We start from the raw sequence: 18,992 nt of genomic DNA, 5'->3' as shown, positions 1-18,992 counted from the left end.
ATCATAATCTAAAACTCTAAATTTGTTATACTTGGTTAATTATATCAAGCCCGAGTACCCCCTGGAACCATCAGAAGTACCCTCTGGGGTACGCGTACCACACATTGAGAACCTAGGTAGTAGAGCACATGTGGACATGCCTGTGGCTTGAAATTGCTTATGGAGCTCTCCATTAGGGCTGTTTTCTATTAAGAAATTTGTTTGCAATTGCGATTGTGTAGCATTGATAAGAAGTTTTGAATCAGGATGATACCATTTATTGGCCAACTTAGAGATGGATAAACAGTGAGCTTTCGACTTATAAAAAGCCTTCGTCGGACTGGTTCCTGACCAGAACTGAAAAACACAGCTTATATACACTGACATACAGAGGAGAAACATTCTTTAGCAAACATAAATGTAATTAGATGCCTTAACTGTTACTGAGGAGGCTTTCCCAGGCATCCTATCTAAATTGATAAGATCAATAGAATCCTTAACATGACATAAAGCAGACTCTGGTGATGAAGAGACATCGTAAATTCCGAATTCAAATGGTAACTGGCCTGGTTACATGCACCATTAATTCTAAGCTTAAGAGAATTGTGGCATTTAAAGCCAGCACCTGAAAGCAAATAAAATGAATAGTGACAGTGAATTCCATCTTACACAGCATATGGCACAAAAATGAATGAAAAGATAGAAAAATTAAAATTAAAAGAACTGTGGAATTTAAAACCCATCGTACCAGCACAAGAAGTTGGAGTCCTTGTTTAAACCATCTTGTACAGTTTTGAACCAATGTATAAACTTAGTTTCTTGTGTTAGTCTCATGTATCCCGATTTGAAGCCACCCATTAATACAGTGACGCGAAAATCGCTTAAACTGTGTCCAGGTAAACAAAAGTGTGTTGGTATTGGGAGATCAGTATAATTTGTAATATCCTTTTTCCTGCTGTTAATAGTGGATCTGTGGTGTGTCATGCGATCCCGCAGTGGTTGACTTGTTTCTCCCACATAAATTCCTTTGGGGCATTTTGCACACATGATCAGGTATACCACATTAGATGAGTCGCAGGAAAAGGTGCCTTGTACTTTGTATTCCTGTTGTGTACCCGGTATTAGTATCCTGTCAGTGGAATGGATGTATTCACAGGTCCCACATGTTTTCCCTCGGCAGGGGAATGTTCCATTCTGTTCTTGCCTATTTAAGGCACTCCTCACTATCATCTGCTTAAGATTGGGTGGCTGTCGGAACGCAAGGAGGGGAGGTTCAGGGAATATCTTTTTCAGTCTCTGATCCTTGTGTAGAACAGGATGAAGTTCTTTTGCAATCTTCCTTAAGATTTCCAAGCGTGGGTTTTAGGTTACTACCAGTGGGACACGGCTCTCTTCCTGGCTCTGCTTGTACTCCAGGAGCTGAGTCCTAGGGATGTTGTTAGCTTTCCTGATTTGGGTCTCAGCCATTAGAGGATTGTATCCCTGTTTTATGAAATTCTTCTTCAGGTAACCCAGGTGTTTGTAGCATTGATGGGGCCGCCATCTGATGTGTGTACAGGCGTGATTGCGATGTGTTTGCAATTTACAATGACAGAAGAAAACTGGGTAAGAAACTATTCAGAATTGCCGAATCATGGAAAAATTGCATAATGGTGTGAGTGCTTTGCATTTTCCTGTGGTCTCATACTTTTTGCAAGAGGCTAATCATGAAATAAAATAGCAGGCACAAGGATTGCAATTGGGGGATATTGCACCGCAAACGCAAAGCACTAATGGTAACTCCCTTGCATGGTTTCCACTACTTTAAATCGGACATGAACTCAGAACTTTCTCTCTGCTCTAAAAGACATGCAACAGCATAATAACCTATAAAGAAAAGCATTTCTTTGTTACAACTGATATAAATCTGCATTGTGTCTATTTCCTGCTTTCATGGAAGCAGACATATTATGAACATCCTGTGTTTACCAATTACCTTCTCTGCCCTGGCAGTCAGCTGCCACAGGTGAGAGATCAGATCACAGCTTGTGATTAGTCATAGATGAGGGGGGGATTAGACAAACTAAACTCTCTAAGTACATACTGGGTGCATTTCTCTGTTTTCCTGCTGCCCTGTGCAAGAGTTCAGGTCCACTTTAAAGTGTACTTAGCGTCTTTTGATCCATCTGATCATGAAGATAAGAGTTCCTGGCTGTGGGTGGTTTGGGCTTTCCCTCAAGCTTGCACCATGAATGTCCAGTTCCTGGGCCTGAATATGGTCAAAGTGAGGTCAGAGGGTCATAAATTAACCTTTAAATACAGGTTTTAGCATTTGTTTTTGTGAACTGCAGATGTTTGTTGCTGAAATACCCTGAAAAAGTTATAACTAATTATTCATTTTCTCTATAGGAATATTTGGAGGTTGGGTAATCTACACCTAGGCATTTAATCTGCAACCAAAAATAAAATATGAATCCAATATTAAAAATCTTAATCAGTAAAAAAAAAAAAAAAAATCTCTTATGGTGGAAAGGACTATATAGGACTTTTCTTCTACATATTATAAACGTACGAATATATATTTTGTGTGATGGTTTGGAGAAAAAAAAATCTATAAGGGAGTCTTGCAAACCGGAAAACAGAAAGTGTGTTACTATTTTATGAACTACTATAACACAACTAGCGCTTAGTGGCTACCAAAATGTCAGCTGCGTGTTACAAAGGGGATCCCTTCAACCCTTAGATAATGGTAACAGACAAAATATAATAAAATAGTAACTCGCGCTAAAATAGAACCTTTTATTTTTCACAGGAATTCCCAATCAAAGAAAAGTTCCCAACATGCTTAATTCACATAAAGATACACTCCTTCACCATACACTCCCAACACTCATATCCTTCACAGAAGGGCCCTTCAGAAAAAAATAAATAAACAAAACAAAAATCAGATAAAAAAATGCATAAAACTTGAAATAGCTGCAGTATTCCTGAATTTCATCAAAAGCCAAAAGAACCGTTAGAATCACTCCAACAGACAGTCCAAGAAACATGTGCAAAAAAAGGCAAAGTTCGCACTACGCTGGAAATAGTGCGAACTAACGGTTCTTTTGGCTTTTGATGAAATTCAGGAATACTGCAGCTATTTCAAGTTTTATGCATTTTTTTATCTGATTTTTGTTTTATTTATTTATTTTTTCTGAAGGGCCCTTCTGTGAAGGATATGAGTGTTGGGAGTGTATGGTGAAGGAGTGTATCTTTATGTGAATTAAGCATGTTGGGAACTTTTCTTTGATTGGGAATTCCTGTGAAAAATAAAAGGTTCTATTTTAGCGCGAGTTACTATTTTATTATATTTTATGAACTACTGGAGTAGAACTTGCAGCACACTGGCATAGCCCTTGCAGCGCTGGGACCCCGGGTTCAAGTCCCAGCCAGGGCACTATCTGCATGGTGTTTGTATATTCGCCCTATGTCTGCGTGGGTTTCCTCTCACATCCCAAACACATTCAGATAAGTCAGTTGCCTTCCCCCCTAAATTAGCCCTAGACTATGAATTACATATGCCTGTGTTAGTGTGAGGTCCCCTGAGGGACAGTTAGTGACAAGACTGTGTGTGTGTGTGTGCGTGCGTGCGTGCGTGCGTGCGTGCGTATAAATATATATACATATATTATTGTAGTTGCCAAAGATGTTGGCTCAAAACTCACACGAAAATGCCACACGTGTGTTTTGGTGTGCACTTTTAGACCCCATTCAAATGCAGTGACTGAGGAAGCAAAAGAGCAGACAGATATTCAGCATGCAGTGCTTTAAAAAAATAAACGCAGGTTGGCACTTGCAATTCAAAAGGTATAAAACAGCTTTATTTCTCCGGCTGATATGGTTAAAACATAGCAGTACAATAGCACATCTTTCCTACCCGATTCCTATTTGCGGCCCACCACTCCCACCTCACCCAACAGCGAATAGGAATCTAGTAGGAAAGATGTGCTATTGTACGGAGAAATAAGGCTGTGTTAAACCTTTTGAATTGCAAGTGCCAACTTGCCTTCTCCCTATCTACAATAGTTACAGGTCTGTTTAACTGGTTAGAGCACGCAATCTAAGGTACCAAGATACCCGATTTGTTGCCTTCATGACGTCCATATAATAATGTTTTCCCAACAACCCTGAGAAGCTGTAGTGCCTGTTCTACTATCTCCTCTGTTTGACAAAAAAATAAATGCAATGGCAAAGCACAGTATAGTGGGAAGGCAACAATGGGCTTCATATAGTGTCTCATGCCCTTGGGATTTTTTTTACGCATGTACAAAAAGTGTAAGCACTTAAACATATCCATCTGAGCGCATATAGTAGGAACAGCCTCTAAAAGGATTAAAACCAAAATACTTCATTTATAATAGATTTTTTTTTTTCTAGAGTCTAAACCCTCTTTTCTCTTTCTGTTTTCGCCCAATCTCTATGGATCAGGTTTCGAGTTCTGGCGGTTGGAGATGAGTCAATCCAAGAGAGCGGATCAGAACTCCTCAACAGGTATCATGCTGTTGCACTTTCAATGTATTTCTTTTCTTTTTTACAAGTAAAAATTGTTTAAATTAGAAAAATGCTTTATTTTAATTTAACAAACAGATATTAGGTACATAAAATAAACACATGTAACCAGCATATAATCTTAACATTAGAGTTTAAAGGGACTCCGAGCAGTGCACAAACTATGAAAAGATGCATATCATTTTAAAGAGAGTCTGAAGCGAGAATAAATCTCGTTTCAGAGCTCATAGATAGCAGGGGCATGTGTACCCCTGCTAAACCGCCGCTGTCGCGCCGCTAAACGGGGGTCCCTTCACCCCCAAATCCCCCTCCGTGCAGCGCATCACCTCTTCCTGGTTGGGGCAGGGCTAACCGCCGCAGCCCTGCCCCACGCGCGTCTGTCAGCGCGTATCTTCGCCTCTCCCCCACCCCTCTCAGTCTTCCTTCACTGAGAGGGGCGGGGGAGAGGCGGCGATGCGCCGCTGATAGACGCGACTGGAGGCAGGGCTGCAGCCGATAGCCCTGCCTCCAGGAACGACCAATTCCACGACCAAGTGTTGCGGGGGTGGGATTGGGGGTGAAGGGACCCCGTTTAGCGGCGTGATATCGGCGGTTTGAAATTGCCGCAAAAATAGAGAAAACTAAAAGGCGTAGGGCGACGATTTAGGGGTCGTCAGAAAGAGAGCTTTAATATGATATCCATCTTTCCATAGCTACATTGTATTACACAGGGCGACTTTTTCTCAAAGTCGGCGGCTCCATTCAGCAGAAAAAGTCGCCCTGTGTAATACAATGCAACTATGGAAAGATGGATATCATTTTAAAGGAAAGGTTCAGGGAGGGTGGAGGAAAAATAAAAATCAATTTCCACTTACCTGGGGCTTCCTCCAGCCCGTGGCAGGCAGGAGGTGCCCTCGCCGCCGCTCCGCAGGCTCCCGGTGGTCTCCGGTGGCCGACCCGACCTGGCCAGGCCGGCTGCCAGGTCGGGCTCTTCTGCGCTCCAAGTCCTGGTACTTCTGCGTCCCACGCGGGCGCGCTGACGTCATCGGACGTCCGCCGGGCTGTACTGCGCATGCGCAGAACTACTGCGCTTGCGCAGTACAGCCCGGCGGACGTCCGATGACGTCAGAGCGCCGGCGTGGGACGCAGAAGTACCAGGACTTGGAGCGCAGAAGAGCCCGACCTGGCAGCCGGCCTGGCCAGGTCGGGTCGGCCACCGGAGACCACCGGGAGCCTGCGGAGCGGCGGCGAGGGCACCTCCTGCCTGCCACGGGCTGGAGGAAGCCCCAGGTAAGTGGAAATTGATTTTTATTTTTCCTCCACCCTCCCTGAACCTTTCCTTTAAAGCTCTCTTTCTCCTCTTTCTGACGACCCCTAAATCGTCGCCCTACGCCTTTTAGTTTTCTCTATTTTCTCCAAAGAGATCAGCAGGACTGCCAAGCATCTTGTATAGTTTAAATGGAAAAAAATATGGCAGCCACCATATCCTTCTCAGTTCAGGTGTACTTTAAAGTGTACCAGAGACCTGCAAATGTAAAGATTTTTTACTTACCCGGGGCTTCCTCCTGCCCCATAAGCATGGATGCGTCCCTCGCCATCCTCCCGCGTGCCTCCGATCGTCCGCAATCATCCCCAGTAACTGGCTCAGTCAGTATCGCTGTAATGTCCCTGAATTATTTATTGTTGTAATGCCTCCTCTGTATGTTCTGCACCTTACAAATAGTATGTTTAATAATAATGAGGGGGAAAAAAATGTCCAAAATATTTCTGTTAAAACGTCATTTCGTATTTATTTTTTCTAACTACGGTAGTCTTTTTACTTTGTGAACAGTGTGGATGACATCCAGGTTCTGGTACTGCAAAATCTTATCTTGAGCACGCTGGCTCTGTCTGATATGCAGATGAAATCATTTCGATCTCTGCAAGTAAGTGCAATCATCCCAGTGTCTTGCTGTTTACATGCATGAGTATGTTATTTTAAGATCTAAATAAAAATATTTTAAGAATGCACATATTGAAAAACACCGTTTGCTGTGAAGTTGTCAGTTTTGTTGTTTGACTACTATGTATTAATTCTGCTTGAAAATGGTGGTTGCAAAATACCCTTGATTTCCTTGCTCATCGCCAAGCACACGTCATAGTTTAATAAATGTAAATATTGCCTTTTTATGTCAAAATCCTGTTTTCAAAACTTGGTTATGTGACCTAAAGCAACACATGTGGAAATGTTGGCATTAGGATGTGTGGATGGGAGTGGTGCTAAGATCAGCATCACCATGTGGTCCAGTCTGCAGTGGGACATGGAACAGAGTCAGAGTTGTGTGGGAAGACTGCAGCCTCTAGGTCAAGGGATCTGCAGCTGGTAAAAAGTCCCAGGTAAAGCAAAATAGATTAACGTCTTCTTAAAAGTTATCAAAACTTTATTGCACCAAAACAATTAAAACCTAATGCTGTAAGACAGCGACAGTCTGCCGTTTTGGGCTCCTGCCCTTTTTCAAGCCATCCAGCCATCCATACTGGATGGCTTGAAAAAGGGCAGGAGCCCAAACAGCAGACTGTCGCTGTTTTACAGCATTATGTTTTAATTGTTTTGGTGCAATAAAGTTTTTTTGATAACTTTTAAGAAGACTGTGCGTACTTCAATCTATTTTGATGTTCTGTTGATCCCGGCAGTACCCGGGTGCATGTCTGGCCCTTGGAGAGGGTTTGGCCTATTAAGTGTGGTTCCACAACCAAAAGGTAAAGGGTCCCAGGTACTTTTAAAGCAATCCTGAAGTGGAAAAAGGTATAAGGGTTAGCCACTAATTAGTGGGAAGCCTCTAGATGGTCCTGAGGCTTCCTGGATCCCTCTCCAGCCCACCGATCCAATGCACAGTGGGCTTAACCCTTTCTGTGTTCCCAGCAATGTTAATTCAGTTAAAACTTCACTTTTTTTAGGATTTCTGTAAATTGTATTGAGGAAGTTCTGAGTTTAGATCCACTTTAAGTTATGATTGTGACATTTTCTTTTCCAGACGTATCGTATGTATAGGCAATACCACGATAACGTACTTGTGAAGGCCTTCTTAGAATTTCAAAAGAAGAGATTGGTGAATCGCCGTCGTGTCAACCATATTACCGGGCCAAAGAAAAACCGGGCACTGCCATTTTTGCCAATGTCTTTTCAATTATCACAGACCTACTACAGGTATAATAAGTGCACAATACACACTGGTTGCAGTGATTACATCGGGTAGTCTTAGGCTTTAAATGGCATTTCTTTGTATTTGCAGGCTTTTCATTTGGCGGTTTCCATCCACCATCTGTACGGAGTCATTCCAGTTTCTGGAAAAAATATGGAGTTATGGAAGTGCCGATCAGCCAGATGTTTTCTCTTTTGGGGATCAAGTGGGTGAAAGTGCCTTAGATATGTTGCCCTATCCGCTGGATGGAACAGGTGGCCAGTGTGCTACGGTTCTCTCTCTCCTGCTGGTGGGATTTATATCTGTGAATGTGAAGATCCCAGATCAGATTGTTGTTGTGGACAGCACACTGATCGATAACGAAGTTATAAAAAGGTAAGTCGGTTTCTTTACAATGTACGGTAAGTGGATTCATTCAGACTTAAAATCCACTAAACTCAAAAATGTGTCTGTTCAGTTTTGGATAGAAGAACCATTAAAGAGGAACTGTAGAGTAAAAAAGATAATTATTAAAATCGTTTGTTTTACAATATTACTTTATGAACTATTCAGGCAGTGCTTGTTGATTGTAAAATCTTTTTTTTGTTTGTTTTTTTTACACTGATTTACATTCTGAAACTTATCAGTGGTGGCAACATCTTTACCACTGTCAGGTGTTTCTCTGCCTAGTGTTTTTATTACTGAGTTCCAAAGTCAGTGAAAATAATACCTCATCTCCCAGAATGCTCTGGAATGAGAATTTAACATTTAAATGGGAGGGCATCACTGGTAGGGCAGGGCTGATACAACAATATATAGATATAGGAAGTGTTTCTGATGCTGAAACCAGGATAATTAATGTAAAAGTGGGTATTCTGAATAATTTACTTAATTCTACTATATGTCATTATGGTGGCCCTTTAAAGGGACTCCGAGCAGTGCAGAAACTATGGAAAGATGCATATCATTTTAAAGCTCTCTTTCTCCTCTTTCCAATGATATATAAATCGCCACCCTACGCCGTTTAGTTTTCGCTATTTTCGCGATTGAAATTACCGCGGCTGCGATTTCGATCGCGAAAATAGAGAAAACTAAAAGGCGTAGGGCAACGATTTAGGGGTCGTCAGAAAGAGGAGAAAGAGCTTTAAAATGATATCCATCTTTCCATAGTTACATTGTATTACACAGGGCGACTTTTTCTGCTGAATGGAGCTGCTGACACTGGGGAAAGTGTCGTCCTGTGTAATACAAGTAACTATGGAAAGATGGATATCATTTTAAAGCTCTCTTTCTCCTCTTTCTTGCGACACCTAAATCGTCGCCCTACACATTTTAGTTTTCTCTATTTTCGCGATTGAAATCACGGCCGCGGCAATTTCAATCGCGAAAATAGCGAAAACTAAATGGCGTAGGGCGGCGGTTTATATATCATTGGAAAGAGGAGAAAGAGAGCTTTAAAATGATATGCATCTTTCCATAGTTTCTGCACTGCTCGGAGTCCGTTTAACCACTGTTTGTGGTACTACTTTCTGTTTCTTCATACCTCTGCAATTCAAGAACCTGGGTTTTTCTTCAAACAAATCGCGATTAAACAAGTTGAGCACCTTGAAAAGATGTATTTAGCATTTAGGATAAAGAATACATAGATTAATCCTTTGACTGCCACAAACAGGGTAGTTTTATCATGGCAGCTTTGGACTGCAAATGCATCCTCAAGCTTGTTTACATTCTATGCTGCCAGCTCTCCTCCATCCACAGGAGTGATTCAGGTGACTGTAAAGTTCAGATTGAACTCAGCCAGGACAGCCATTCGGGGCTTTCTCAGCTAAGAAACGAGGATGTGTACACGTTGTCACTTGAAAAGCCAGAATGCTGGATTGTTAAGCGACACCAGCAAGCCAGCTCACTGTTACCCTTGTCGTAGCACTTTATGCAACCTGTTAAAATCTGTAACTCAGCGTTCTGTGCAGAGGAGAGGAAGGTTAGTGTTAGGCAGAGGACGAGGCATAACTTGCATAGCCCGAGCCCCCCAGCAACATACAGCAGGCTGGGCCCTGCACCTCACTCCAGACTCCAAAGTCTCCTTCTCCCCCCGGCACCCCCCAGATTATGCAAAGCAGCGGCAGCCACAGAAGAGAGTAAGGCCTCATTCACATCTGCTGCACTGAAAAACGTGTTAAAGCGCATGGTAAAAACCGCATGCGCTTGTGCGCGTTTCTGTGCATTGCGCTGCGCTTCTTTAAAGCACGTTTTGCTTACTGTAGCAGCAGCAGTTGTCAATAAAACTTTGTTTTTGTATGTAAATGTATTTTTTCTCCAATTAGGGGTAAAAAACGCATGCGCTTGTACGCGCTTCTGTGCGATTAAAAAGCGCACCCATTCACTTGCATTGATGTGCGCTTTACAGCTCAGCGCACAGAAATGCATGCAACACTATGTTTTTGTAACGCTGCTCAGCGCAGCGCATAGATGTGAACCAGCTACATTTAGTTACATGGTAAAATCAATACCTTGCTGATCGCTATGAAAAGCGCACAGAAACGGCCCTGATGTGAACGAGGCCTAATATTTGACCTCCTCCCAAGAGACCGGTCCTCTTCACTCCTCTGTGAAGCCGCATCGTGCAGCCTTTTAGCTTGCAGCTTCCTTTCACATGACATGTAGTTACGGGGGAGAGCCGCATGCTACTAGACTGCATGGCATGGCTTCACAGAGGAGTGAAGAGGACTGGGGGAGGTTATCGTTAAAGGGAGCCTAAACTGAGAAGGATATAGATTTTTCCTTTTAAAATAATCCCAGTTGCCTGACTCTCCTGCTGATCCTGTGTCTCTAATACTTTTAGCCACAGCCCCTCAACAAGCATGCAAATCAGGTGCTCTGACTGAAGTCAGACTGGATTAGCTGCATGCTTGTTTCAGGTGTGTGATTCAGCCACTATTGCAGCTAAAGAGATCAGCAGGGCTGCCAGGCAACTGGTATTGTTTAACCACTTAATGACATGCTGACTTATAAAAACGTCCTGCTAGAGCCTCTTAATGGCTCCAGGACATTTTTGTAAGTCGGACAGTGCTGCTGCCGCTGTGTGCATGCACGTGTGCGCTCCCGCGGGTGCACAGGCACGCTCCCGCACGTGCACGTGAAAACTGTGAGAGAAAAAAAACACCCCAAAAAAATTACACCTTTATTTCCAAACAATATATTGTCACCATACTTTGTACTAGGGACATAATTAAAATCTTGTGATAACCAGGACAAATAGGCAGATAAAATGTGTGGGTTTTATGCACAGTAGCTGTGTTTATATTAAAACCATAGGAGATGAAAATGGAGAAATAGTGTATTTTTTCATTTTTTCCTTGTATTTCCCTTTAAAATGCATAGAAAATAAAGTAATTACTGAAAACAAATATCAACCCCAAAAAGCCCAATTTGTGGTAAAAAAAAACAAGATATAGATCATTTCATTGTGATTCGTAGTGATTAAGCTATTGGCAAATGAAAGGGATGAGCACTGAAAGGTGAAAATCGCTCTTGTCCGTTAGGGTAAAAACCGCCTTGGGGTGAAGTGGTTAAAAGTAAACATCCATATCCCTCTCAGTTTAGGTTCCCTTTAAGCAGAAGAGAGAATGGCGTTCGTGTTAGGCAGATGAGAGTGGTAGGATTGTGTTAGGCATAGGAGATAGGGGTAGTATTAGACAGATGAGTGGGTGGAAGTTAGTGTTGGGCAGAGGAGAAGAGAAGATTAGCGTTGGGCAGAGGAAAAGCATAGGTTAGTGTTAGGCAGAGGATTGGGGAGGTGGTAAATTCTTAAGTGGCATTTTTTTTCCAGCACATCCTCCTCAGCCCTCCCCAGAAGCCACTCCATCCTGTAGTGCGCTGTCGTCCTTCCTTCTCTATCCATCGCAACTATACATGTAAATTGGCTATAGCAAGTGTCGGGTCTGTGAAACACTTGCCCTCGGGATCGGTCCCAATAACGGAGTGTCAAAATTTGTGCATGTGATGTACCTTTAGACTGATTGACACCCGAATCTTCAATAGGCTCCACTTTTATTCCATTGCTCTCTCTCTCTCAGGCCTCATTTACACCTAAAAACATAAACGCAAGCGTTTTGCGTTTTTGTGCGTTTTTTTTCCCCCTGGTGCTCCACAGCACCGGCGTTTTTGTAAAAAGCGCTTTTCTAAGCACTTTTTCAGAGTGGTTTTATAATTCACTCCCTAACAAAAGTCAGGAACTGAACTCTTTAACCTGGAAAATAATAAATACAATGTATTTATTCTTAAAAATGCTCACGCAATCACTGCACAAAGATATTTTGTGAGTGTTTTGTGTTTTTTCCTATACCTTAAATTATAGCAAAATCACCTCAAAAATGGTACAGGCACTGCTTTACTGAGTGGATTGGAACCAAACCACTCAGCTGTGAACTCTCTCATAGGGAATCATTGCACAAGCGTTTTGTGGAGCGATTTTCAAAATTGCCTGTGCTGCAAAAAGGCGGAAAACGCTCCTAGTGTGAAAGGGGCCTCAAGATGTATGGAGGCAAAGTATGGAAAAGGTGTGTGCAATGTTTATTTTTATGTGTGGCAAGGTATGACTTGAAGGTACACTAATTCTTTAAATAATGAAGCTTGCATTTCACATAAAGGAAGTATTGTAGTTGCTTTTCCATACTTCATGCACTCCTTATTTACTGACCTCTCTTTTTGACCATTTCCAGTCTTGGCAAAGATGGACTTGATGATGATGATTTTGATGATGACGAAGCTGATGAAAACATGTTGCAAAAGCGTAAAATAGAAGTGAAAGCTCCACAGGCTTCTCATACCAATTACTTGCTTATGAGGGGTTACTGTGCCCCGGGAATCGTTAGTACAAGAAATCTGAACCCAAACGATAATGTTGTCGTCAACTCCTGTCAAGTACATGTGAAGCTGAGAAATACTGCCCTGAGTAGACGGCTAAAATATTCTGGTAAGCGAATCACTTGTATGAGTATATCTGCAATCCTAATGATAGTGGAGGAGATGGTTTTAAGATGAACTTTAGTGACTATAACATACCGAATAAAATTGCCTAGTTGTTACAATGTCACTTTGTAAAAACTAGGCAATTTTATTCTGAATCATTTATAAAGTGACATTGTAAAAACTAGGCAATTTTATTCTGAATCATTTATAATGTCACTTTATAAATGATTTAGTCAGTGTTTAGCCATTTATCACAGGTAGTGGCATCTTTACTGCTAGCAAGGCGCATTACTGCAAAATGTTTGTGTGTTTCGAAGTGAGCAGAAGCAACACCGAATACACACAGTAGTAATGCATAGCACACATTTATTGTTGACTCCACAGTAACAAATAACCTGTACTATTATTGGATACGCGGTAAAGCATCAAATTGGAAATAACTACTAACCAAGAGTAGCATTGCTTCTGATTTAACATATACAGAATACCTGAATGATGTTCAAACCTTTTGGAATGCACATTGCCTTGCTGTGCTGTTGAAGTCTAGCCTCTAATACTTTTAGCCATAGGCCCTGAACAAGCATGCAGATCAGGTGCTCTGACTGAAGTCTAGCTGGATTAGCTGCATGCTTATTTCATGTGTATGATTCCAACACTACTGCAGCCAAATAGATCAGCAGGACTGCCAGGCTAGAAAAAAAGGAAATAAATATGGCAGCCTCCATATTCCTCTCACTTCAGGTGTCCTTTAAAATGGGTGAAAAGGCAGATCTGGGGTAGGACATGAAGATGCAGAAAGTAGTGATGATGAAGCAGGATGGAATAAGGGAAAGTTTAATTTGTAGTATGCCTTTCCATCTTTCCTGATGTGACAAATCAAACACTTCCGTCATGTACCTCTGTGGAATGCACAGGGAATGCATTAAAGTGGCTCAGAGCTGAACTAAAGAAAACGTTTTATACCTACCTGGGGCATCCTCCAGCCCCATACGCTCAGATCGCTCCCACGCTGCCGTCCTCCTCTGCTCGCAGCTTCAGTACGGGGTCCCGTCACTGACGTCAGTCGGAGCCAGTCTACGCCGGAGAAGTGTGCTCTCTACATATCTCTCCAGCGCCTGCTGGAGAGATACGCAAATAGCGCACTTCTCTTCCGTCAGACTGAGGGAAGTGCGGGGACCCGGTAGCGAAGCTGCGAGCAGAGGAGGACGGCAGTGTGGGAGCGATCTGAGCGTATGGGGCTGGAGGAAGCCCCAGGTAGGTATAAAATGTTTTCTTTAGTTCAGCTCTGAGTCCCTTTTTAAAGGAGCAGTAAAAAAAAAAAAATGTAGACTTGCCTAGAACTTCCTCCAGTTCTCCAGTATTGCATGTGTTTGATGTGTTGTAGTTGATTATTACCTATGGTAGTTGTATATGCAAGATTTCTTGTGAACATTCGAAAATCGTTTCCAGGTTCTTTCAGTGACTTTTCTGCCGAAAAGTTGCCACTACCGTCTCACTTTACCGAACTCTTAAACACCAAAGATCATCCCAAAGAAACGCTTCTGAATTATTGTACACAAGTCCTTGGCTACAGCTCTGAGGATGCCTCTTGTGTGCTGGAAATTCTGTCAGATGTTGAAGCCTGTGCTCACTTTGGAATGAAAATCTCCGATCTTGGAAAAAGATTTCTTTGTTATGAAGATGTAAGGGATGGAAGGACCAGGGCTCTACAGCAGTATTTACAGGTGTGTCATTAATATATTTTGTACTATAGGTAGCTGGCACAGGAAAACAGATAATGAACATAATAGACACTCAAATTTTGTTTTTATGTCTGTTTTGGATTACGTTAGTCTGCACTTGTCTGCCAATGAGCTTAATCACTCAGTAACAAAATGTTGCTTTGTAAATCGGTCATGTTTACCGCATTTTTCAGACCATAAGATTCTTCCCCAAAAGAGAGCAGTAAAAGTCAGTGCGTCTTATGGAATAAATATAGGAAGTCTCTGACTTTAGAACACCTGCTGATGCAAATCATCGCCCCCCCCCATCGCTATTACCTGTTAGGGACTCCCTGTCCTGTGCTCACCCAGTGTGCAGATTAATGCGCAGGGAAGCAGTATGCGTATCTCACCTGTGCCGGATGCCTCCACACAATGAGCCACATCTTCTCTCCCTCACGGCTTCCCCTAGTGCCGCATGTAGTGATGCGATCAGGAGAAGCCAGCAGTAGGGAAGCTGTGAGGGAGAGAAGGTGTCGCTCATTGTGTGGATGCACCAGGTGAGATTCGCACTGCTGCTTCCCTGCGGATTACTCTGCACTTAGCACAGGAAGGAGACACAAGAGGTACAAGGAAGACACAAGGGGGACACACGATGTACAAGGTAGACATAATTGAGTGGGGGTTGGGGAGAAAAGATCCACAAGACGCCCCTGTACTATGCATGCACCAGGTTGAGCATATACTGTATGTTTTTACCCTGTTTTTTGTCCCCTAAACCAAATTGCTTTGGGGGGGACTCTTTGTGTTCTCTCGTGTCCTCCTCTGCCCCTTGTGTCCTCCTCCCCTTCCCGTGTATAAGTATATGCAGCGGCAGCACAGCTCACCTCATCCAAGGCTCCAGCAGCAATCAGCTCAGTTGCAGTGTATTAAGTGTCCCTAAATGAAATACATGAACTATATTGACCCTTTATCTCCTTCTGCTCTCAGAAATATGTAGAAAAATGTATTCTGCCAGGAACATTTTTATGGCTGTGATTTGCTTATCAGTGATGTGTACAATATTCCTGACAAGGTACCAACAAGACAGAAGCTGTCACTTCCATCCTTAAAATAAACTCTTTCAGACAGCAAAATAAAACACCCTGGTTATTAACATGTTTAGTACTGTACATACGCATGTTTATCTCATCATGTCACATGTCGCCTCGGGTATACTTAAAGTGCAATTCACTCCATTTTACATGCTGGTTGATATTTCAGTTGTGTACTGTGGTTCTTTCTCTCCAAGCCCTTCATTCTTTCTCCACTTGTGTCATAAACTGGAGGCTGCACCTCAGCTCCAGGCAGACAGAGGAACTGTGTGAACAATTAACTCGGGCTCAAAATTCATCTCCATCCATTAATTTCCTTTTAAACAATACCAGTTGTCTGGCAGCCCTGCTGATCAATTTGGCTCCAGCAGTGTCTAAATAACACCAGAAACAAGCATGCAGCTAATCTTGTCAGCTCTGACAATACTTCCAGAAACACCTGATCTGCATATGCTTGTTCGGGGTGCTATGGCTAAAAGTATTAGAGGCAGATGATCAGCAGAATAACCAGACAACTAGTATTGCTTAAAAGGAAATAAATATGGCAGCCTCCATAGTCCTCTCGCTACAGTTGTCCTTTAACTGAAATCTTTCTATCAGTATTGCTAAGAAATCTGCCTGTGCTATTATGAATGAACAATCTTGTACCGATATGTTTTTTAGGACCTTGTAGACTCCAGACAATTACTTCAAGTTGGAGGATCCTCTATTAGACTGGTCTCAAGGGCACATGCTGCTCCCTGGCTTCTGAACACACAAAGTGGGAAGGAAAGCATTACTCAAGACAAAGCACTTAGTAAACCTACTGACTGTCCAGAGACTGGCCACCAAGATGCAGAAGAGAAGACTGAATGTGATTTGAGCGTCTACGAGCCCCCAAGAAAGAAAGCTCACTTAGACCTCAGTGATAAAGAGACTTCAGCTGACCTAGAAAAGCCCACAGCTGCTGCTGCCTCACCAAGCACTACTGAAAGGGTTGAAGTAAATACAGATGAGAGCAGTGATATCACAGGTGATTAAAGATCTCATCTTAAAGTGTCTCATATGTATCAGTATATGATCATTTATTCCACATGGAAGAGTTGGACAATCTCAGGAGGTAGCCAAGACACTGTAAACAGCATTGGCTAAAGCTGGCCATACACTGGTCGATGAACAGATAGATCCCTCACAGGTCATAATCTAATAAACAAGAGGTCTATTTGTCTATTTGATCAAATTTTTCCACACACTCCCCCCCCCCCCCCCTGGTTTTTGTCCTCTAAATCAAGTTGCGTCTAATGGTCAGGAGCGTCTTATAGTCCAAAAAATAAAGTACTTGCCTTTTTTTTTTTTCCTCGTAGCCTGACAAATATCTCCTGCAATTTTGTTAATGATCATGATATTAGTGAAATTGTTTAAAAATAAACAAACTGTGGCTGGGTTTGTTAAATGAAACATCATCTAAATGCAAATGCACAGCTCAGATGCACCAAAATAATGCAGCTGTATGTGACTGTAGCAACGATCGTAATAGGAGATAAATATCCTGTACCACAACCATCAGAGCCTCACTCTTTCACACAGTGTATCCAGCAGTATGGATATTACCTATGCTCTGCAAAACTGGATACATGTCCATTATATACAGTATGGGATTTTATAGAGTTACACATTTGCAAAGCATATTTTGAATTATCTTTTTGTACAGCATTCTGAAGACTGTTTTATTTTTTTTCTCTTTACCGCAGAAACTGTGGAGATACAGCAAGAAAAGTAAGTGGTTTGTTTACAGATAAATACATTTATGAATTCCACTGTAGGGTGAATTGTGGAAAAATGAAAACTACTTCAATAGATACATATGTAAACATTTTTACATATGGGAACATGACAGTAAACACCTAATCTGCTCTTTGTTTCATTGTTCTCTGTTTAATCTGACTGTTATCACCTCTGATAAGAATCCCCGACTGAGCACTCAGTCTAGCTTTGCTACGGAAAGATTATAGCGGAGTCTGTCTTCTCTGGTGTCTTTTCAAGCCCAAGCCTGCCCCCTTGTGCCTCTGCTATAATGACTCAGCTATAATTATTCCCTGCAAAGACAGACTGAATGCTCAGTCTGGGATTCTTCTCACAGCTGATAACAGACTCTTTTAGCAGTGAGGATGAAACAGAGCGCATGGTAAGTGTTTTCTCGAATGTTCTTACTGATATATATGGTAAAATACACAAGGGTGCTTCGTCTCTGGTTCCCTTTAAAGTGTATCTGAAACAACGTGACGTTAAGAGGTAAACATTCACATACATTACTAACCCTGTTAGAACTTCCCATGATTTCTTGTTTCCAGTGTAGGTAGAGTTAAAAAAAAAGAGTTTTTATCTATGTAAAGAGCTTCTCTGAGCTTGTCGACCTTGTTCGAACTCAGCCCCATTTTCTGAAGATCTTAAACAGCCAAGAAACGGTGAGAGACAGCTTGAGATAAGATTTTACTGCAGGAAAGTTCAAAGGGTCATTGTTTCTGCTTTGGTTTATAGCTTAAAAGATGGATTGTACGCTGCAACTGTGATAGTCTAATGCAGTGTTATAAATAAAGCTATATAATTGAAAATAGAACATTCGTAGCAGAGAAGAGTCTCATATTTTTTATTTATTATCTGTACTACACATACAATTCATTATCTCATATGTTTATTTTTACTTCAGATTTGCTTTAAAGAGTAACTGTCAGGCTGCAAAAGCTAATTTAAACCTCTATTCTCCTGTGTTAAACAGTTTAGAAGGAAGCCAAAAAGGCAATACTGAAGTTAAAAATCTCTCTTACTTTGATGTGTGCTGAACAGCAAGGCTTGTTATTTCCAAGCTCCTAAGGAGGCCGGCAGGACGCATAACAGATACTGCAAAGCATTCTGAGGCTGCTTCTTCTCCCCAGTGCACTACCTTGGGTCCTCCCCTTAATTTCCCCATCACGCCCTAAGGCTGCTTTCACAGTGGGAAGTTACAGGCTCATGTTACAGCAGCTTGTAACAGCAGCCTAACTCACAGCACTGAAAAATCACAGGGCACATGTTCCGTTAGAGTATACTGCATGAGTCCGCTATTGTTCCTAGCCATATGGCTAATTAATATTCACTGCACAGTAGTGTTGTCCGGATCATGAACCATTAGGATATTTTTTGTGAGTCGAATCATCAGGAAGCAGGGAGGATATGACATCACAATTGGCTTCATAGGAGACAGACAAACCTGGAACCTGCCATGAGCTGTCAGGAGCATCATTCTCTGCAAATACTATATAAAAATTCTATGAAATCCAAACGTGGACAGTGAAATGCATATGTAATGTAAGTACAGCCAATATTTAGCTACTGATATGTGTTTTTTTTCCTCTGAGACCTTATACCTAACAGCTCCTCTTTAAATAATATTTTAGAGGATTGAGATCATGCCACATTGCATATTTGCAGTGCAAAAACCCTGTATAATTACTCATGTAGGAATTGGGGCGTTCTGGCCAGTCTGTACTCTAAAGAGTACACATTCCATGCATTAAATGTTACCTGAAGTAAAGTAATATAATGAGAGAAACATGTATTTA

General features: G+C 41.9%; 1 protein-coding gene across 1 annotated transcript in view; it reads left to right on the top strand.

Annotated features, from left to right (window-relative positions):
• The window catches only part of GTF3C1 (general transcription factor IIIC subunit 1), a 136,795-nt gene that overhangs the window by 100,097 nt on the left and 17,706 nt on the right, over nt 1-18,992 (top strand). Inside the window, exons 28-35 of the mRNA XM_068244636.1 lie at nt 4,429-4,491; nt 6,320-6,413; nt 7,503-7,675; nt 7,761-8,045; nt 12,371-12,624; nt 14,070-14,344; nt 16,078-16,426; nt 17,145-17,169. Of these exons, the coding sequence (XP_068100737.1) occupies nt 4,429-4,491; nt 6,320-6,413; nt 7,503-7,675; nt 7,761-8,045; nt 12,371-12,624; nt 14,070-14,344; nt 16,078-16,426; nt 17,145-17,169 (1,518 nt within the window). The remainder of the gene's footprint in view (nt 1-4,428; nt 4,492-6,319; nt 6,414-7,502; nt 7,676-7,760; nt 8,046-12,370; nt 12,625-14,069; nt 14,345-16,077; nt 16,427-17,144; nt 17,170-18,992) is intronic.

The sequence above is a fragment of the Hyperolius riggenbachi genome, chromosome 7, assembly GCF_040937935.1.
Source record: "Hyperolius riggenbachi isolate aHypRig1 chromosome 7, aHypRig1.pri, whole genome shotgun sequence".
Lineage (NCBI taxonomy): Eukaryota > Metazoa > Chordata > Amphibia > Anura > Hyperoliidae > Hyperolius > Hyperolius riggenbachi.
This window is presented reverse-complemented; position numbering and strand designations above follow the sequence as displayed.